At 52.1% G+C, this 22,056-nt stretch overlaps 2 protein-coding genes across 2 annotated transcripts; both read right to left on the minus strand.

Moving 5' to 3' along the window:
• Positions 1–1,772: 1,772 nt before the first annotated feature.
• On the minus strand, positions 1,773–9,724 carry WBP2 (WW domain binding protein 2). Its single transcript, XM_069872535.1, has 8 exons — positions 9,641–9,724; positions 7,540–7,648; positions 6,863–6,998; positions 5,684–5,776; positions 5,281–5,397; positions 4,939–5,061; positions 3,683–3,759; positions 1,773–3,387 (listed from the first exon to the last, which is right to left on the minus strand). Exons 1-8 carry the CDS (start codon positions 9,697–9,699, stop codon positions 3,334–3,336), a joined length of 768 nt encoding a protein of 255 aa, XP_069728636.1. The 5' UTR covers positions 9,700–9,724; the 3' UTR covers positions 1,773–3,333.
• Positions 9,725–11,808: 2,084 nt separating this feature from the next.
• TRIM47 (tripartite motif containing 47) lies at positions 11,809–21,806 on the minus strand. Its single transcript, XM_069872941.1, has 6 exons — positions 20,685–21,806; positions 18,732–18,827; positions 17,960–18,190; positions 17,219–17,414; positions 16,457–16,531; positions 11,809–15,678 (listed from the first exon to the last, which is right to left on the minus strand). Exons 1-6 carry the CDS (start codon positions 21,804–21,806, stop codon positions 15,053–15,055), a joined length of 2,346 nt encoding a protein of 781 aa, XP_069729042.1. The 3' UTR covers positions 11,809–15,052.
• Between the last annotated feature and the right edge of the window lie 250 nt (positions 21,807–22,056).

A 22,056-nucleotide genomic window follows, 5' to 3' on the forward strand; every position in this document is an offset into this window, starting at 1 on the left:
AGGTGCCTGTGACACTACTGCATCGGCCACCGTAAGCTGCTCACTGGTGAGGGCTGGTCCTGCTCCCAGCTTCTCTGACTGCTCCACTCAACCCAACACCTGAATGAGCCCTGCAGACTGCCTGACTTACCTGGTCATTTGGCCCCACAGCTGCAGCATCCCCAAGACATGCTTCACTTCCCACCAGCACTCTCCAAACACACTGAGGAGGTCATCAGTGGTCTCTTCTTTTTGACTTGTTCCTCACCTCCCCATGGACCACGCCAAGATCTTTCTTGGAGGAATGGGGACATTCAACATGTGAATGGTCACAGTCCAAAGCCACTGATTTAGATCACCAATAGCCATAATTGAATATTTCATTTATTCCAGCCTGACTCATCCTCTCAACACATTTTCCTTTTTCCAGGCAGCAAACCTCATGATCTCTGCGGATATTACCACTCGCCCACATCAGCAGAAGAAATACTCAGCTTGAACGGTGGAGCCGAGTCCTCAACAGAGCACATGCATGCTCAGCTGCAGAAAGATTTGTGCAGGAAGGTTTGTGCTGATCATTGGTCCAAGAGCTGCACAGTGAGTGGTGCTGGGCAGGAGACCTGGGAACTTTGTGCAATCTTTTGTTTTCTAGAATTATCTGCCTGGGAACAGAAGGTAACTGGGAGAGAGACATTTTCAAACTGAACAGAGCAGAGAGCCATTTCTGCAGTGTCTTCCAGCTGGAAATACATGACTCAGGAAACCTCAATTTGAAGTAATTTAATTCATAAACCAGAATTTATTAGGTTCCTAGTGGTCTGTAATATTTTATCTCTTAATGCTTCCTTCTCCACCCAACTCTTGCTATAGAAAACAAACCCAACTGCACCAGCCAGCTCACAAGGCAGCAAGAGCCACATGGGAGGAGGGTGTGAGAGCCAAAAGTGATGGGGGAGAGTGGAACTGGGAAGATGTCCGCTCCAACTGATCAGGGAGTTCAAGAAAATTAAGGTAGTGACTCACAGCTCCAAAGAGGAATGAAGCCAAGCAAGGCTTGGCTGTTACCTGCAGAGCAGCTTCTGAGCAGCTCCTGTTTGACGTGTCAGTGCAATACATACAGACTCACCCCACCCCAGCAGCCACGGAAGCAGACCACGCATGGAAAGGTGCCTCTCCTGGCCTGGCAGACAGTACCCACACACCTGACTCAGCTCATTCAGAAGGAACAGCTCTTGCACTACTCCTGCACATCCAGGAGAAGCTCTCCACACTGCTAGAGAAACAACTCCCCGTCTGCTCAGGGAGAAGAGCTGTCAGGCAGAGCACAGCACCTGACAGTTCAGCCTAATCGAGCAGAACTGCCTGGGCATCTCACAGCACACTTCAACAAGAAAGAAAAAAAAAGGATAAAATCATGGACCCCTTCTAACTAGGGACAGATTTCAGAGGTGACAGCTATGCTGCAACCCTCAACTACTTCTGGCAATAGTTTGCAACTTTTACAAGGACTATTGGTCCAGAAAAAACCATCTGCATAACGCATCTGGGCTAAGCAGCTGCCTCACCAGTTTACAACAGGAATTGTGAAACGGGTGTTTTAACGTTAAAAGACTTTAACATCTTATTCTCATTTCACAAAGTTGGTCAAGAGAAATCAAGTGACCAATGTTACCAAAGAACAGCCAAGAACAAAATCCAAGAGATTTTGCAGTTGTTGTGTACTCCATCCCCCCCCATCCAAAGCTACCAAGTCACCACCAAGTTTGGTCACTCACATACAAACGCACAAACACTTTAAGTTTTGAGCTGATTTACTTCACAGTCTTGGCAAAACAAATCTGCATTCAAAAGTCATTTTGCATTAATATATTAAACATTTTCAAAATAAATATTTTTTTTAATTTTAATTGCTACTGCAGTAGCAATTCTAGAAAAGTCAGTGCACAGACAGCAGCAATTTGATTAATCAGCTGGACTCAAACAAAAAGAAAACAAGAGGTGGGCCTTTCTCCTCTCGAAGCAGGCTGCATGCAGCAAGTCTCAGGAATTTCCTAGCACACAATATTTCCTCACACTTGCCGGGATTTTCTCTCACAGACACTGTTAGACATCAGTTCAGTCTGATTGTGCTAAGCTTTGTACAATGCAGTTTTAGAAACGGGTTACAGATGGTCCTGCAGAAGTTCCATGTGCTGCAGTCACTGCCAATAAGATCAACGGATCAATGCTACGGGAAGAAAATGCTCGAACCCTCAGTCCACAGGGCCCACATTCAAGTTACTGGGAAGAAATTCACAGCTGATCCAGGACCACTAACAGCATTAAACAACATTCAAACGAGCAGCTCGGTCCTACCTAACAGCTTATTCCAACGTCTTGCACATTCTCTCAAGCACTTCCAGGGCAGAAGTAAAGCAACTATTTTCTCCCCATTAGCTATTAATTCACCAGTTAAACCACAGCAGGACAATGCTTCACTGGCCAATGAGTGTAACTTGGGTTACAGCAGAGGAAAACAAAAAAGTTCATTATAGACTGCAAAGAGAATGTTCAGGACTTGGTGATCTCAAGCCCACATATCAAACTGGAAAGAAGAGACAACTGGATTTAGTGTTCCCATGCGATCTGTAACTGGTTAAAGGGTACTAATCAGCTTTGTAAAGAGCAGTATGTTTTCTGAGGAAGGGAAGCATTGTCACACTGTGCCACAAAAGACATTGAGAGCTACCAGACCATTTGCAACAACCGTCAGGAATGACTTCACTAAGAAGAAGAAAGTTGAACAGGTATCTGAAAAATGTAATAGGTATCCATTTCCTTTGAGATCCCAAAGGTTCCTTTTGAAGCCCTTTCTCAGTAGCAGAGGGAGAAGATGGATGTGGTACTCTGAGTTGAGAGGAACACCCAGAGACACTCCTGTGCCCAGAGGTGCTCCTGGCTGCACACTGAGGTACATCCAAGACAACTCCCACCCCCCAGAGCCTTGTTTGCGAGTTATGAGCATGTTAATTACTGGTTTGGAGCAGTTCCTTACCCTAAAGGGGTGCAATTTAAGTACCAAAAGGAACAGACCTAAGGGGAACAATTGCACATGAAGAGAACCTCCAGTTCTAGTGATGCCACACACAGGGAGGAGGGAAACCTGTGGCAGGACAGCAAACCCTCAGAGCTCTACGAGGTAACCTGGGCTGCAGAAATCTCTCCCCACGCCCTGCACGTAGCTACCACGAGAGCCAGTGGGAGCTATGTGCCTTGGGGGAAGGCTCTGCTCGCCTGTGCTATGGACCATGCTCCAGGATTGTGCCAAAATGACAAGTCAGAAAGCAATGAGTTGCGGAGATGTTGTCTGCCAGCTTATTGGTTTTTCTTGTCTTCTGGTGGGAAGTATGGAGGAGGGGGTGGCTGGTCCTGGAACAGAGGCAATAACAGATTATCAATTCAGAGGTAAGGGAGAAAAAAACAACAAAAAAAAAATCAATTCAGACAGACTGTGCTGTGACATTAGGAAAAAGAACTGCTAACACAACACAGCAGTCTTTAACTTTCTTACTTGTACATGATTCTGACTCTCTCAAAAATAGGAAACCTTCATGGAAACTCAGTTTCACAGGGACCAGTTTCCTTGACGGAAACACTGACCTCTTTTTGCAGACAGCAGACACTCATGCTGACACTGCAGACCCAGAATGGCACTGGAACTCACCGTGGGCATGTAGACGTTGTGTGGGTTGCCTGGGCTGTAATAAGCGCTGGCAGCAGCCTCAGCAGCCTTCGCCTCAGCTGTCACAGACAGAGAAGTTACAGATTTGGTGACACAGAAATTCTACGAACACTCCCCTCCACATTTTTGGCCATCAAGCATTACTAATGCAGCACTGTGTGACCACAGCCCAAGTTGCAAAATAGCTACAACAAACAACAACTGAGCATTATCTCTTCCAAGCACTAAGGATGCAGCTGCCATAGGATTGTCAGGTGAGAAATGAAATGGCCCCAAGACTTGGTTGGGAAACATTACCTGGGACTTGCCTGTTAGCCAATAAATAAACACTAAAGGCTGTTTTCCCTAAATGCAGACAAGATGCCTTAAGAAGGCAGTCAACCAACAACCCTTCCTGGGAGTGAAAGTGCAAGACAAACCAAAACTCAGCACAAGTTCATAGCAGCTCAGGGGATTCGTAGTTTGAAGACGGTAATTTATGAAGATAATCCAGATCCTCTGTTTCTGCAGAACACAAAGCCTTGTACAACCACCTGGATTGGTGCTACTTCCCAAATAACAGTTCAGAGATGGTTGTTCAAACAAAAGAGACACATTAAGGATATTTGTCTGGATAAGAATTTATCTGCAAGACCTATGGTTGTGTCCAACCACAAAAGCTTATTTTGGGGGTTTTCCATTTGTTTTTTTTTTTTTCAGCAGGGGAAGAGTCCACATCCCCCACAGACCTTTAAAGGCCATGTTCAAAGTCATTTTGATAAATACGACTGAAAACGATAGTGGCTTTTCCCCAGCTCCTTTCCATTACCTATGACTCTGTTCCACATTGTTGAAGCAAAAGCAACCAGACTACAGAGAGAGGGGGAAAGCGAAGCAAAGATCAGCAAAACCACATTTGCTCACTGGACTAGAAACGTATTTCACCATCAATTTTTTACTCAGATGCAAGACTACCACAAAAGGAGAATCACAAACTGCATTTTTTTCTGTCACAATAATATATCCAGCTGCAAAACATCTGCTAATGGTCTCCACCCCAGACAGAATCAGGCTGGCTCTAGATTGAGATGACTTACATGGCTGGAGATCAGGGAAGCTCCCTCACCCTCTCCTAAACAATCCTAAGTGGAGCTTCTAAGTTGACTCTGAGTACCCCAGGACATGAAGGACAAGAAATTACTTCAGTTTCATTGGGGACAAAACTGCTGTGAGCCAATTCACCCGACCACAACTCCTACCTGCGGGAGTGGCCGGCAGGTCCAGGCCACTGGCTGGGGGTTCCATGGGCCCTGGGTACGGTGGGGGTGGAAGCTGCATGTAACCCACGTCTCCATCCGCCACAGGGGGGCCAGGATAGAACTCTGTCAGGGAAGGAACAGCACAGCAAGAGACTTCACTCCTTTGGGTGGGTCACAGCAGAGCCAGAACAAGCCAAAGGCCAGCAGCAGCTCAGAGACAAAAGCTCCACGAGGCATCAGAAGCACTCTAAAATACTATGTAAAATTTGTGTTTCTTCCCCTTTATATCCATTTTAACTCTTGCTAACTAAAATAATCCCCATCCTCAATTCCCAGACTTACCAGGAGGAGGTGGTGGGTACGGATAGCCCCCATTAGCTGCAGGTGGTGCAAAAGCATAGGATCCATTTGGCATATAGGAATAGCCATAAGCTCCATTGGGTATTTCACCTCTGGAGACTGGGAAAGGAAAGATAAAGTTGACATTAAAACATCAAGCCTCCATCAAATGCAGACAAAGACCTCCAACAAACTGAAAGAATCCTTATCTGAAAAACAAGTTCCATCCCAGTAAATCCACTGTTCACTGTATGAAAAAGAAGTATTTTTCAAAGCAAGCAAGTTCCAGATACAGCCAGAAGCTCACATGGATTTGAATCCGACCTGTTGCAACCTAAAACTGCCCCTGCTGCAAGATGAAGGAAGGCAAGGGCTCCTGAAACTATAAAACTGTCGACTCCCGTACCTTGAGATGCCACCTGCAGCATGCGCTGCCCAAACTCAATAGCACCACCAGCTGAAAAGGTCATCTTGAACGTGGCAGATCCTTCCCAGCCACCTGCAGGAAGGAAAGACAGAATTCAGAAGCAAGGAAAGCTGGTTTGACACCATTTAGCTTCCATGTTTTATCTACAAGTACCCTGTATATAATTCTTTGAAGAGCTTAACCCAAATACCCAAGGAAAAAGATGCAGATAATGTGGCAGAATTGCCCTATTATGAGATTCACTTGGGGGCAGTATTTTCAGGTCAAGACATCAATGAGGAAGACATTCAGAAGCTTACTGAAACTGTGCCTGTTTCCACACCAGCTGCTGACAGACCAAGCTATCAGGAGCTCTGGATTTACTCTAGCTTTGTATAAGATTAGTACAGAAGACAGGGATTTTGTTAATCCCGTTTGCTAAAAAGCCTTTGCAACTACTCCTAACTGTCAGCTATAAATTAGTTTGGGAGTTTGAGTGCCCAATGAAGCTTAGAAAAAAAACAAGGTCCACATAAATCTATTAGAGTCCACGGAAGATATTTCAAGTCAGGATAGTAATAAAAAAAAATAAGTGACATCTTATATTACAGACTAAAAAAGAAACACACACACAGCCCAGAGTCCCAACAAGGCATCAAAGCAGAAGCTGCGTCAGTGCTGAAACAGGGACATGCAGATTAAAGAGCTTTCTGAGCTACACCAGGCTCTCATGGCTGTTAAAGCAGCATCCTCATGAGAGATGGCCTCTGGGGAAAACTCACAAAGACTTGGCTAAAGCTGTCTGCCTTTCACACTGTTTAGTTTGTCAGTACTGCTCGAGCTGCTCTCACGCTGGATGGTCCCACTTTGCTCCCACACAGAAGCTACCATGCCGATTTCAGGATCATAGAGTGAAGCCTCCTGAGCACAGCACTATGACTTCAGTGCCACAAACAGCAAACTAAAGAGCTGGGGATGAAAAGAGCTTAACGAACCCTGTGCCTGTGGTGAAAGGGGGAAGCATAAGAAAGCAATGCTAGTGTTAAAGAAACAAACACATTTTAGCACTCCTGTAAGAACCCATCTGGTCAGTGTCCAGTTTTGGTTACACCAGACAGCTCCTTTGCTATGAATAGCGTAGTTGAACCAAGATAGAAAACACATCTGCACTCGGCATACCTCCTGCTTCTGCCTTCACTGTACCCTTGATATAATTTGCTCCAAAGACAGGCTGCTTAATCTCACAATCTTTCAACAAATAAAAGGGCATCACAAAAGACTGCATCGCATCCTTCCCCTTTGATACAAAGATAACCTGCAAAGAAAACAACGTTAGAAAGGGCATTTAAAAGAAACAGGAAATACAACCCCAAATCAAGAAGAGACTTTTTGATGGACTGAAATTCCTTCCCACACATGAAGCTCCTTGGTTTTCTGCAAGTCAAAAGCTACACAGCACAGCCACAAGGGTATACCAAAGCCTCATGGCAATAATGCCTTCCAGGAAACACTTGCTCAGATAGCACTCCTCCCAGGTTCTAGAGAACTTGCTACTCCACCGCTATTATTTAGTAGCTATTCTATTGCATTCGGCATTTCCAGACCATGGCTAATTTCCAGTCTTGAAGATGCCTGATGGACTAAACAGCTGCCTATATAAGAACTAATCAGATTTATTATCTTTTGACAAACAGACAGGATATGTAATGAATTCATAATGCTCCCTGTAGGGAGACGATGAGCCATACTTCAAGGGGTAGTAGGTTATCCTGACTTTCATGCATTGAGGACATTTAAATATGGAATAACAAAGAGCTCTTATCTTCTTACACAAGATAAAGCCTTTTATTACTTACTCGGTAGGGAGTCAAGAAAACACTCCCTTTCTTGGTCCCTTTGAAGGCATCTGGCATAGGTTCGATATCACTAAAGGTAATTTCTACATGATCATAGGTCATCAAAACACTGCAAATGAAAGAAGAGACATGGTATTAAGAGTGTTACAGCCCAAGGCAGAATACCCGTGTCAGTTTACTGACCTACCAAAACGGCCTTTAACCCTGGGCCAGCGCTCGGCAGACAAGATCAGTCTGATTTGCTTTTTCACCTCTGCTGGCAGTAGCAGGTTCAGCAGCACTGGCTGCTTGTACTCAGCCCGGTGTTCCCTCCTCATGTGCTGGCACTGCTACCACTGTCTGCATCTCCAAGTAGCAAATCTACCCAACTGAACTGATCAAGATGTCAAGACAGAAATATAGGTACCTGTTATTTTTTAAAGTTGCGTTGTATTTCTGCTATTAGTTCCCTAATTTGATTCACTGCAAGTAACACAGGAGAGGAAGGGCAGCTGAAGAAGGAACTGTTGACACTGACTGATGGAACCTGGCTATTGAAGGTCTGACCACAGTTTAAGTATCCCTGTCACAAAAATGTGACCAAGAGAAACTCTCTGTCCTTGCCACTAGACTTCATTAACCCATGTTGCTTGTGCTGACTCCTTAGTTCTCAATTAGAAAGTGACCTGATTAAAACCCAAGCAATACCTTGCAGTAGGTACCCTCTATTAACAGCAGCCACATTAGGGACTCTAATCCCTAAAGCTGGAGAAATCTCCACCACCGATATCTTTGGCAGCTTACATATTACCATCCTCAGCCATTCATCTTTTGCTTCTGCCAGCAAGGACCTGTCCCTCCAGAAAACATTCTGGAAAGGCAGAGGTGCTGGCAGCTCCGTTCAGCTGAACCAGTCACCTCGAGCAGCCGTGCGAGAGGCATCCCCTGACCCAGGGCAGGCTGAGAACTCAGAACAGAAACACGTCAAGCTGCCACAGTGGTTTGTTTCAATGAACACAAACTTAAGCCACAGAGTTGATATTACTAAATTCTCCTAGGAAGGGTCTCATCCCACATGGAAGTCAGGCATGCAATTCCTACACCAGTATTTAACTGGCTTGATGGAAAGAAGCCCTGCAGAATGAACTGCTCCTTTGCCCTGAACCAGGTGACCGCCACATCAGAACCAGAGCACACTGGCAGACATCCAGGGTGCTGACGGTCTACTGCCATGCAGACAGAGGCAGCTCTGTGGAAGCTTTCCATTTCCATGGTTAGAGCTCAGCACCTTTCTCCAACACTGCTGCTGTTTCCCAAACATATGGAGTGTGTGTGTGCAAGCAACCCAGCAAATCAAACTAGGCAGACAGCCTAGCGCTCCCCAGGCAGGCAGCTCTTGAACAGAGCCACACTGCAGATGCGGCACAGAAGCACAGAGCAGTCTGGGTGGGAAAAGCCCGTTAAAGCCATCTGGTCCAAACCCTTGGCAGGGAGCAGGTGCACTTCCCAGCAGATCAGACTGCTCAGAACTCTGTCCAACCTGGCCTGGAATGTTTCCAGAGATTGGGCTTCTTCACCAGAGCAGAGGGGCAGAATCCCCACTTTGGATGCGACCCAAGATGCGGTTGGCTTTCTGGGCTGCAAGCACACATTGTCAGCTCATGGCCAACTTTTCACCCCCAAGCACCCCAAGTCTTCCTTGGCAGGGCTGCTCTCCATCGAATCACCTGGCTAGGGGCTGAGTTCTGCCAGCCTGCAGTAAGTCCTCGCGGGGTGAGGCTGGGACAGCAGCAAGTGCCGGTAGCAGGCAGGGGTCAAATAGAGGGGCAGGCAGGGGGAGCATAACAGGGGCGCAGGCAGAATAGGGGCAGGCAAAGGGGGAGCAGGCAGAAGGGGTGGGGACAGGCTACGGGGGCTGCAGAGGCGAGCGGAGAGGGGGGCAGACCCGCGGCTGAGGCCCAGCAGATCCCCCACCGGGCAGATGCAGAGTCAGGCGCTGCCTGCGGCCCGCAGGGAGAACGGGGAAGGGCAGGCCCAGCCGTACCGGTACCCAGGGGGTCCACCCACGCTCCCAAACACCTTCCCTGTGAGGCTGCGGCCAGAGACGGGGGTGGCACCTCACCTCTCGCTGTTGTTAACGATGACGCCGCCGCCCTCCGAATGGTTCCTGTTCAGCGCCATGGCTGCCGCCTCCTCGCAGCGCCCGGCGTTCTGCGCCTGCGCGGCGATGGGCACGTGACATTAGCGCGTGCCGCGCGGAGGAGGGGCATTATATACCATCAGCCCCCGCGCGGGGCATGCTGGGAGTTGTAGTCCCAGCGCCGGCCGCCATGAAACCCCGGCTCTCAACTGCGTGCGCGAGGGGTATGCAGGGAGTTGTAGTTCCCGAGTCGGCCGCCATGACACCCCTTGTACCCTCCTACGCAGCCTGCTGCGAGGGGCGGGGGGTGTCATGGCGACAGACCCGAGGGTCTGCCTGGTTTGACCCCCCGTCCTGACCACCCCGAGGGGACCCGCAGCCACGCCCCGCCCCAGGATCTACAGTCAATATCAATTCACTGAGCCCGAGCCAGATTTTGTTTGCTTTGCCAGTTTTCTAATACATAAGAGGAGGGGTTATCCAAGCATCCACTCTCCTTTTTAGGAGAGCTCTCACACGTGTTTACAAAGCCATTAATCACTGCTTACCTCTCCCCTGACCATATATAATGAAATGATTGCAGTTATTTAGAGTGCGCCTGAACCTGGCAGCAGATTTTTTGGCTTTGCCCACAGGGCCTCTCCAGCACTGCTCGCAGAGCTCCCCAGCGGCACTCACAGCAACGTTTTGGTTTAAAATGCTGTTTTGCTGCAGTTTGCACCTTGTTGATCCCAAAGACGTTTCCTGGCTGGCTCACTAGCGGGTGAAAGAAACATTGTCCCTCACAGGCTGTCAAATTTTGCATGCAAGAATCAGCCATTTGCACATCCCATGCAACCACAAGTGATTTCAATGCCATTTGGGAGGATCTCCCAGGGAAAAGCCCAGAATTAACTGAATTGGAGACAAAAATCGACTTTCAATAGGTGGCATGTGTCGAATTCAGATGTTCTGTATAGCAGAATAAAAACCATCCTGCATGTGTGACGGTGCTGCACGTAAAATGAGGCTCAGATTTTGAACAGCGAAGCTTGCTCCTTTTCCAACAATTTTTTTATTCCACATTTGATGCACGTTTTGAGTTTCTCACACCTTGCAGACTTTGAGCCTAATACTGGCTGCTATTCATGCTGGAATCAACCACATCCTAAAATTACCCCTTTGTACTGGAGAGTGTTAAACTAGAAGGACTAACCTATCACCCAGTAATCAACTGTTTTGAAGGTCTCCTCATATAAGTAACTGACAACTGTGTACCAATAATAAACAAATAACTTCATAACAGCATAAATTACCTCAAATTATATCTTTTTAACCCCAGAATTATATATTTTTTAACCCTAAATTTTATCTTTATATGGGTTTGAGTTCTCCCCTGCATGGTTTGCAGCCCAACTCTGTCTCAGTGCCTGAGAACCAGCTAGGGTGCAGAGGGAAAAGCAGAAAAACTACATAATGGAAACTAGATTTAAATAAATACAGTGACATCATCTGTATGGTTCTTGGCAAGAACAGAGCAAGTTTGTGCTTTTCATATCCGTTTTTCAATAAGCTGTAAGTTTCCCTTTTAAGAATGGTTATAACAAACCACCCTGATTCCTCTCCTATTAAAGTCAGTAGACGCCACCCACTCAGCTTCCACCGAAGCACCCAGCTGAAACATTGCTGCCTCACACGGCTAAGACTCACCCCATAATATTTTTCTCCTAGCTCCAGCCAATATTTGGTACTAAGAAATTCAGCCCCCATTTAAAAAAAATGTGCCATTGTGAGTGCCAGCATGCATGGGAAGCTCTAGACCTCCTCATCACATGGAAAGCCTTGGAAATTTATACTCAAAAATCTAAGAAAAAAGTGCCTGATCTGTTCATGTGCTATTTTGAAGACCTGAGGTAGAAGAGAGCATGGAGACAATTCATTGTTTTGAATTGTTCAGGACTCACAATATTGTTATTGGATTTTAGGATTCTTCCGCTTCTTTTGCAGTCCAGCAATAAAAAAATGTCTATTTGGCACAATTCCTGTAGACACAATTGGAAAATAAAATCTGTGTTATTTTACAGCAGATGTACAGGACGTAGAAAAATAAACACAAGATAATGGGACAGCTCTAATGGTTTGGTACTTAAAGGAAAGACGACTCGAAGCAATGTCTGTATAATATTTAATGGCAAATCAGTCTCTAACATAATTATTCTCTTACAGTTTTTTCACCCACTGTAAAATATTCTACAGTAACTACATTTTAAAGATCCTAATTAAAAAGAGGAACACACTGTGACAGCAGAAACAACTCAAGGGACCACAGAAAGGCTGTTTAAATTGCCAGGTGCTATCTATCCATCTAAACTCATCCCATGCCACATTTACCCTTCGTTTGCAGCAGTATCAGCGATCCAGAGCTGACACAGTGCACATTTCCTAATCATTCCAGTTTACACCCCAAATTACTGGCACACAGAGCAAGCTCTGATCCAGTGTCCCAGGGGGCTGCTTCTGTCTTAAATGGGTCAGAATTTGCTTTATGCTTTAAACCACAAAGATTTCTAGAGCTTCCAGCCTGGATAAAAGCCAGCAGCAGGAAGGAGAGGGTTGGGTTGCACTTCCCACTGCATCACAGCTCCAGAAGCCCCCAAACCCTCTGTAAAGCTGCGTATCAGCATCCTAGCTCTCGGGGAAGAGGTGAATTACACCAAAGCAGTGGCACAACCAGAAGCAAAGCCCAAGCAGCAGACATCCTCCTGAGCTGTTCCCATGGGGTTACAGGATGGAAAGGGAAAGGCATAGGATCCCACGAACCATCCCAGACCCTGAAGGAGTTCGCAGACTTGCATTTGTGCATTGGGCAACACAGAGAAGGGAGGGATGTGAACTGGAGCACGGATTTCCCCACGGAGCAATCAATCCGCCTACAGTGAAACAAAATGAGGCAAAGGCCCAGATCTGCTGCATTTACGCTGGCAAAATTCCTCCCTGCAAACAGTGGGAGTATTGCCTGAATAAATGAGATTTAGGACGCAGACAGAGCTGAGATGGGAGCCCGCATGCGAGATCTCTTCCTGAAGGCGTGCAGCACAGACCAAGGTCACCTTCCTCTTCCTCCTGGGATGTGACCATGCATGGGCTGTTGTGCGTCTCTGCCTTTCTTATCTGGTAAGGCACTTCTGATACCAAGTCCTCCCCAGCGTCAGTGACCCAGCAGCGATGCCTGCACTGTGTCACCGCTGACATCTCGAGCAAAGGCCAAGTTCTGCAGCAGAGCAACTGGTATGAGTGAAACGAAATAGTTTTGAGGCAGGAGCTCAGGATACGAGCAGCGAATTCCCATCCGAACAGAAGTCCAGGCAGCATTCCTGCTAGCTGGGAAAGGCCAAGATTTCATCTGAAGATTTCACTCTGGAAGCTCTACCTCCCCTTCTCCCACTGCCAGCAGCGTTTTAGGAGTCATCGCATGCAGAGGAGGAGGAAGAGGAGGGGTCTGCAGACCCTTCCCAGCAGTCTCCCTCCCCAGACCCACTCACCCACCCTGCACTGGGGAGGAGCAGCTGCGTTCAGACCCTTTGATCCTTCTGACAAGAGCCCACAATGCCAGCCAGTTGCTGAGGACCAGCACCCCTTCCCACACCAGCAGCACTGGAAACAAGTTACAGTAAAATAGCTCTTTAAGCCTCAGTGTTTGTGTCGACGTGGCTTTAACTTCAAAATCACTTTGCCTTGTGGCTGCCTTTTTGTTCACTTTTTTCCCTTGGCTCTGCTTGAATATACCACTATGATTTCCAGCTTATCCTTTGGGAAATATATATATATTTGGGGGGGGAGTGGAATATATATATCTCTCTCACATATTTAGCTAAACGGGCCATTTTCCATCCCTGTTGACTGTTGGTGCGTCATCACTGCCTCACCCACACCAGTGTAAGAACCTAATCCAATGTATTTTCTCTCTCTCTAGATGTATGTTAGACAGCATTATGAGTCTGCAAAGCAAGCCATGGGAAGCGGGCAGCAACCTAATCCCAGGAAAAATAAACTTGTGGGAAGGCATGCTGCGCTGAGACAGGGGCTCCACTGTGCCGCCCTTACAGGCAGTATTTCTGTATTTTTCTTCTGGAAAAGCTCCTGTAGGACACGTGAATTGTCATTTTTGTCTCTCAGTCTAAAGTTTCCACATTTCCCAGAGGGGACACTTGCTCGAGAGTATTTTTTGTTCATTGTTATTTATTGCCAGAGTCTGAAGGGTCATTTAATAACAGCTTACCAATACACTCACAGCTGTCCCTAAACCAGATCATTTGCCCCTGGAACATACCTCTTTGTCACTTAAAAATCTCTCTAAGCTACGGGGTGTGTTTGCAGCCCAAGTGTGCCCAGGGTCTTTAAGAGCTGGGAGTTTAACAGCATTAAAATCCCTTAGAACAGCAGGATCATCAAAAATGGGGGAAAAAAATCGTCTGCAAACTTTCTGGGAGCAGTTCCCAAGGAACATGTTTACTAAGAGCACAACCTGAAAGCTCTTTTGTGCTGCTTGCTTCACCATCTCAAGGCAGGAACAGTGCTGCTACGTCCAGGCAGGAGGTGTCTCCCCTCTCTCAGACAGAACAGGGCTGTGGCTTTTCCCAAATGAGCCTGGCCACAGACCAGCATACAAAATACCCCAAGGGAGGGCAAAGACCCTCCTTTCACATTTGCAGCTCTACTGGGTGGTCAGCCCTGCAAGGAGAGGTACTGGGTCACCACAGTATCGCCCGTGCATGCTGCCAGGCTCCTCTGCCTCCCACCCTGCTCACCCACGCTAAGGCATGACAGTGTGGACACCAGAGAAGCTCACCCAGGCTGTGCTGGGCTTGCTACTTCAAAGGCACTTCGTAAGGAGCATGAGGAAGGTGTGGATGAGCCAGCACTCAAAAAAAAAAAAAAGCAGCAGTGACACAGAGACTGAGATAAGGCACAAAGCAGAGCATCTGTGCAAGATGCCAGGGCAGTGCAAGCAGATATTAAGGAAAGGGACCGGGCAGCCTGGCAGCTGGCCAAAACACAGCTTCAAATCTATGTGGCACTTCTCCTAAGCAATACGCTTTACCAAGAAAGGCTGTACTGCAGTCCCTGATGTCCACAAAGGGAAATTGAGGGGCTGGGAACAGCACAAAGACTTGCCTAAGTTTACTCAGCAGCGCAGCTGCAGAGCTGGCACTTGGATCCAGCTCCCTCCTGGCTCCCAGCCCATGGCTCTGCCCACCAGACAGCTTCATCCAGCCCTGGGTCACCAACAGCACAGAGCGAGGAGGAACGGCTGCCACAGAAAAATACAATGCTACCAAAGAGAAGCCATAACAGTGGCACTGCACTGCAGGAGAGATCTTTCTGGGTCTTCCCGTTCTCCCGCTCTCTGGGCAGTTACCTACGCTTTAGCACCGAAACACAATCTTTCTTCAGTGGCCCAATCTGCAGGTGAGCATCAACGCTCTCCAGGAAGAAGGCTGGTTTCAGCTTGCACGAGAAAAGAGAGGCAAATTGATGGTTGATCCTGTTCTGGAATGGGTCCAACTGACCCTTGACAAAATTAGACACCTTGAGCTGCTGCAGGCAGGTCATCTTGGAGTCCTTGACTCCATAGAAGGTCAGGGCCTTCTCTGAATACTCCAGGAAGACCCCAATTGTGTGGAAAAATGGCTGCTGGATGACGGACTCAAAGCCACCAAACCAGGCCACGTAGTTCTGTCCGTTCCACTGCAGGCAGCAGGACTTCTCATTCCGCCCCAGGCGCCCGCGGTTGTAGGACTCACGAGGATCGAAGTCCTCAGCGATGACACCGATGCTGACCCAGCCATCGATGAGCTCCACCTCCCAGTAGTAGTTGCCCCGGTTCATGAGGTTCACACCCAGGACTTGCTCGCAGTTGATGAAGCGGGTTGGGCTCTCCGGGTAGGGGATGGGGCACAGCACCCGCTTGGCCCCTTTGGTGCCAAAGAGCTGGATAAACTTGTCTGCTGTGTCACTGTCCAGGTCAATGATGAAGGCGACTGTGTGGGGCAATGAGGAGACATGAGGACAGAAACAGGAGAAAATCCACACCCCAATCACTCTCTGTTCTGATCCCCTGCTCCAGCCTTTGGGGATTAGCACGGTCCTTTCTGACTCTCACCATCACCCATGGCATCCAGACACTCCACCAGCGGCACAGCACGCCCCACTCGAGCCCAGGCTGTGCTGCCCAGCTCCCAGCAGGGCGCACCGCTGACACCCAGGCAGATCTTGTCCCCTGTGGAAATCTCAGTAGGGGACCTCGTCTCCTCTGTAAGGCTGGGGGGATCGTGTGAAGTGTTGGAGCCCAAGCCCAGCCCTACACCCTCCAGCCTCAGCCCCTTCTGCCCCTGCTCAACCACAGAATTATCCCTCTGCTTGCTGCTGCTGAAGCTGACCCTCATCGGCCCACTGCTCTGCGGCAAACAAGGCAGATGCAAAAACTCTGATCCAATTTAACAGAGGATCCAAGTCTTCAAGGGCTGGAAGGCAGCAGAAATTACACAGTCTGCCTGCAGCTGCCCTGGTAGCTCCTCTGGTGGAGCCACAGACAAGGGAAAAATCTATCCTCTAAACAGATTATGACCATTATCAGGAAAGCAAGGAGGCTTCCTTGGTAGCTGAGCAACATTTCCTTCAGTGGCAGCAGTGGTCCTGCCAGCCATCTGCTCAGCACCCGTGACAGCTGAGCGTGTGGGAAGGAGGCGGCCAGCCAGGAGAGAGGAAAGGGAAGATGGACCTTAGCAACAACTGTCAAAGCAAAAGCCCCTTGCTTACATTTTAGGAAATAATCACGGCTCTCCAGGCAGGGGGAATTGTTTGACTTCTCTGGAAACTGGGACTCGGCCAGTGCTGCAGAGACAAGGACAGAACATTTGCCATCAGCAAAGAAAACAGTGCCACAAACAAGGGTCTTACTGAGCATCACCATCCACCCGACAGCCTGATGGCACCCAGCTGCTGCAGCCCCTGAGCCCCTGTCAGCATCCCCAGCTCCCCCTGCACACACCTGCTGGCTCAGACACAGGAAAGGACAGATACCACCTTTACCACCCCAGGGAGATGGGCTGGGGGAACAAAGAGCTGACTACAATTCCCATGGGCATCCGAGAAAATGAGAGGAGAGAGCTCAGGCTAAATGACAGCATGGGAGAAATCAGCCACGGCAGCTTTCTAACCCTGGCAGGTTTGGGAGACCACAGCCTGCCCCATGGAGAGGATCGTCTATCCTGGGAAGAAAGAGTCCTCTTTCATGGGAGACCACTTTGGCCACTTGCCTCCTCCTGTAGGGCCCTGCCTAACTCCCAGGCTGTTTGTTGCCTCTCCAGTCTCCGGTCTCTGTGGAAAAATTCATAAAACCTCAACGACGAGGCGCAAGCCCAGACAGGGATTGTGCAATGTACAGCACAACTGTGCAGCTTCCAGGGCTGGAGGGAGAGCAGCCAGCACTTGTAGGAGCCACCAAGCCTGCAAACATCGCCCACCTATGCAGGGAGCATAGAGGTGACCCCCAGGCAGAGCGACTGAGTGAACACAAACCTTCCTTCATCTCCTGGAAACTCAGCCCATCAATTCCTTTCCCGTGCAAGAGGTCCCGCTGGATTTTGCAGGCAGCAGACAGTGCATCCTTCACAGCACCCATGGCTTGGGTGCATTTGGTGAAGTTCAGCTCATTCTGGAAGCTCGGAGATGGGGAGAGTTTTTCTTCCATGGCTACTTTTAAGGCCTGAAATTCCTGAGCCAAAAAGACAGAGTTTCAGAAGGTTTCAAACAAGCCAAGGTTGCCTCTTGTTCCACAACCCCACCCTGCCCCGGTGGATTTGGGAACTGGCAGCTCATAAGACTTGGCCCAAGGACAGCATAAGGGAGGAGAGCGCTTTCCCGGCCACGCGCTCCTGGCGCTTTCTCTTTGCTCACTTTCAAACTCAGAACCAGACCACGCACACCTCCCATGGAGCAGCATCTCCTCCCAAAAGGTCTCCTCTTGCCGGCCTGCTGGAGAGGGAAGGGGTGCTGGATGCCCCCCACCCCTGGATACCCAGCCTGGGCAGCACACCAGCGTCTCCTGAGTCACAACCACGAGGGAATTGGGGGGTGATGGAGGAGAAAGTCTTGGCTGCCTGGTCCCCGGGAGTGGGGAGGGGAGAGGATTGTCCCAACGGGAGCGAGGCTCTGCAGCCCTCAGGTCCCAGGGTTCCTGGCACGCAGCTATGAAAACGGACAAAAGCCCAAATGACGACATTATCAGCTCCTTCTCATCGCCCCAGCCCACCCAGGCACCTGGAGGAAGTAGATGGTGTCTGTGCTGGGGACGTTCTCCAGGTTCTGCTTGCACTGGGCCAGCTTAGCTCGTCTCTCCTCCTTCCAGCGGAGATCAGCCTCAGCCTCCCCCAGCATGGCGCGCTCCCCATCCTCAAGGAAACCCACCACCTCCTTCTGGAAGGCTGCCAGGACCTCAGATGCTTCTGCAAATTGTTTCTTCACTCGTTCCCTCTCCTTTGTGGCAGCACCCTGAGTACAGGGAGAGAGGAGTTAGGGTCACATCCTGCAGGTAAGAGTGTGGAAGACTGCCCTTGTCCCCTGCCCAGCACCCAGTTCTCAGCTCTGCATGGTACCCCTGATGCCCTGCAACCCCTTCCACATGAGTGCTTGGAGTGTTTTATAACCCAGGGCCAGGCTGCGCAAGGCCGCTTACTGCTCCACCATGTCTCATGTTCCTGAACAGTGGAGGGACATGCTTGCTTAAGGGCCAAAGGGGACCAACACCCTGTAACCCAGGGGAGAGGAGGTAAAAGAGTCAGTGGATGGTCTGGCATGGTCCTCACTCTGGCCCTTCTTCCAGGTTGCACACGAAAGCAACCAGAGATGCTGAGAGGATTAGCAGAGATGAGACAAGGATGCGCGGGGGTCCTTGCCAGGGTCACCAGTGATTTACGGAGTGTGTGCGCCCCTGTGAGTGCCACCTCTACATCCTGTTCACCCCAGAAGCTCGTGGACCCTTCACCTCCTCTCCCTGGACCGTGTTAACTGAGTGAAGCTATTGCAGAGTCACCTTAATGATCTCCACCATCTTCTTGGCCTGCGTGATGGTGACTGCCAGCTCCACCAGCTCATTCTCCACATCGCTGAGGAATTTGGCTTGTTGGGCCTGCAGACATGAGGGACAAACACTGAGCTTTGTTCCCTGCTCCCAGCAGCACGGAGTTGGGGGGACTCATCCGCTCCCCAAGCTCAACCCACAGCCCCCTCTCTGGCTATGACCTTGCTGCCAGGCTTGGGCTGAAGGGCACAAAGAGACTTGAAGTTGTTTTTCCATTCCTTTCCAAACATCCAACCTGCAAGCATCCCTTCTCACTCGACTAGAAAACTAAAGGAGCAGCTGCACTGCAAAGGGCTGTGCCCAGCTCCATGCTCCCCACCCCGTCCCAGTGTAAATCAAATAAAATAGGAATCTGAAAGCAAAACCATCAGACAGTAGCTGCAGTAAGCATGGCTACGCATGCCTGTAGTGTCTATCACAAGGCCGGGAAAGCTCTACCTGGGACAGGTGTGAAAATCAAAAGGCAGACCCAAAGCACTGAGTCCCCTGGACACCTCTCTTTAGAAGCAAAGCAAACCAACTCAGGAGCATGGGGTTCTGAGTGGCTGTGAAGGAAGCTCTGTCCCAACAAGGCGTTTCCTGACACACTATTGTTAGCACCAGCCTTTTGTCGTCAGCAGGATGGGTCCCTTGGGAGCCAGGACCCATGGCACCCCTCAAGCAGGGCAGCTCCTGCTCCCCGATGCTCAGCCCTCGCCCAGCGAGGAGGCACAGGCATGTTCTCCATCCATGTTCCCATTCCACAGCACAGGGGCGGTGGCAGAGAGCGGCCGTGGAGACCATGCAGGAGATGTTAAGCAGCGCCTGCTGAGGCTCAACAGCTCCTCAAGGCTGGGATTGCAGACGCTTTTCTATTTTAAGACACTTGATGACTAATAATGCCCGCAAAAGGGTTTTCCTTTAGTCCCGAGAGTCCACAAGGGAGTGGGAGCTGGCTCAGGGCTGCCACCATGCTCCCCGCCAGCATGTCGGAAGCCCCCAGCTCCGCTTGAGAAAAAGCAAATTCCTACGAAGTCCCCAGGTGCGCCATGCCAGCGCAGAGATGCCACCACGCCACCAGCCTTGCAGGCTCCCACCTGCCCGCAGCCCCGCAGAGGCCCCGCACGCTCGAGGCAGCCCCGGGCTGGCAGCCCTGGCTCGTGGGTGTGAGTCTGGAGGGGGTGACTCAGACACATCTGGGAATGGGAGTGACGGAAAAAGCCCCGCTGCCAAAACACCAGGACACAAAGGGCTGGCCAGGAAGGCTGCCAGCACGCCGGTTGGAGAAAAACCGCCTTGACGAAGCTGTGGGAACGAGACGGAGAAGAGGGAGCCCCGCGGCCGCGGGGGCAGCCACCGCAGGGTGTCCCGGGCTCCCCCGCCCCAGCCTGACACCCACGGGGACTGCGAGTGCGGCCCCGCGGTGGGACCAGACCCCAGGGGCTGGCCGGCAGGGGGTGTCCCCCACGCCCGCCCCCTTCCCGCGGGGTGTCCCGGGGGCACAGCGCCCCTCCCTCCGCACTGGGGCGGGGCCCACGTGGCCATGCGGGTGCGGCAGGGACCCCCCCGGGACGCCGCGCCCCGCAGACACCCCCCTGCCGGGGTTGGGTCCCACGCCGGGACACACGAGCAGCCCCCTCCCCAGCCCGGGTCTCCGCCAGCACCGCGCCCCCTCCGGACACCTCCCCGCTCCCGGGTGCTGAGGTGGGCGCTGCCCCCGCCCCAGCCGGGGCGCCCCCCGACACCGCACCCCGCACAGACACCCCCGCGCCAGGATCACGCCCCGCACGGGGACACGGGTGCTGCTGCCTCCCCACCCGGGTCCCCCCCCAGCACCCCGCCCGTACGGACACCCTCACGCTGCGGGTCGGTCCCGGAGACGGGCGCAGCGCCCCCCCCCCCCGCCGGCCGCCCCCGGCCCCGCACCTCCTTGTGCTCGCGCTCCCGCTCGAGGGTCACCAGGTCGTGGCCGCGGTGCTCGTGCGCGCGGCAGCGGGCGCAGACGCAGCTCTGCTCGGTGCGGCAGAAGCCGTCGAGGGGCCGCAGGTGGCGCGGGCAGAGCCCCTCCTCGAGGCGCCGCAGCGGCGGCACCAGGCGGTGCGCGCGGAAGGCGGCGGCGCGGCCGTGCGGCTCCAGGTGCGCCGCGCAGAAGGACGCGAGGCAGACGAGGCAGGAGCGCTCGGCCGGCAGCCGCGACCCCGCCGGGCACACATCGCACCGCACCGGCACCGCCGCCTCCTCCCCCTCCTCCTCGGCGCCCGGCGCCATCGGGGCGGCGGCGGGGGACGCGGACGGAGCGGGCGGAGGGGACGGGGATGGAGGGGACGGGGCGAACAGGGAGGGAGGGGACGGGGCGGCCGGGGATGGAGGGGACGGGGCGAACAGGGAGGGAGGGGACGGGGCGAACAGGGAGGGAGGGGACGGGGATGGAGGGGACGGGGCGGCGGGGGAGGTGAATAGGAACGAGAGGTACGGGGCAGCCGGGGTTGGGGACGGAGCAGCCGGGGAGGGAGGGGAGGGAGCGGGGGCCAGCAGCGGCAGGAGGTCGCAGAGGGCGCGGTTCTTGCGGAGCCGCAGCGCGGCGGGGACGGGCTCCTGGCAGAGCGGGCAGCGCGCGGCCCCGCCCGCCGCCCCGGGGCCGCCCGGCCGCTGGCGCAGCGCCCGCAGGCAGCCCTGGCAGAAGTTGTGTCCGCACGGCACCGTCACCGGGTCCCGCAGCACGTCCAGGCAGATGGGGCAGCACAGCGCGGCCGCCTCCATCCCGCGCGCCCCGCGCCGCCGCCCCGACCCCGGCCCCGGCCCCGGCCCGGCCCCGCGGGAGGCGGGCGGACACCGCGCCCCGCCCCGGCCCGACCCCCGCCCCGTCGCCCCCGTCCCCGGGCCCCGTCGCCGCCCCCCGGCGGCCCCGCCCGCAGGCTCCGCTCCCCGCGGCCTCACAGCCCGCCCGGCCCCGGCCGCATCCCGCCTGGCCGGGAGCACCTCCAGGGGCAGCCTCGGCTTCTCCGGACAGCCCGGACCGCGGGCCTCCCCACTCTCACAAGAAAACATTTCTCCCTAATATCTCGTCTCGATCTCCCCTCTTTCAGCTTAAAGCCGTTCCCCCCCTCCTCTCCCTGCCCTCCCTGATCAGGAGCCCCTCTCCGTACCGCGAGGCTGCGTCTGGTCCCTCTCCCGGGCGTCTGCTGCCTTCTGGGAGATCTGCCCCCGCCAAGGGATGCCACCCTGCCCAGGATGCTCTGCCTCCCACCCGGGGGCTGCTGCCTCCTAAAGGATCAGCCCCACAGGGATCTGGACCCTC

Source organism: Phaenicophaeus curvirostris, chromosome 19, assembly GCF_032191515.1.
Source record: "Phaenicophaeus curvirostris isolate KB17595 chromosome 19, BPBGC_Pcur_1.0, whole genome shotgun sequence".
In the NCBI taxonomy this organism is placed as follows: domain Eukaryota; kingdom Metazoa; phylum Chordata; class Aves; order Cuculiformes; family Cuculidae; genus Phaenicophaeus; species Phaenicophaeus curvirostris.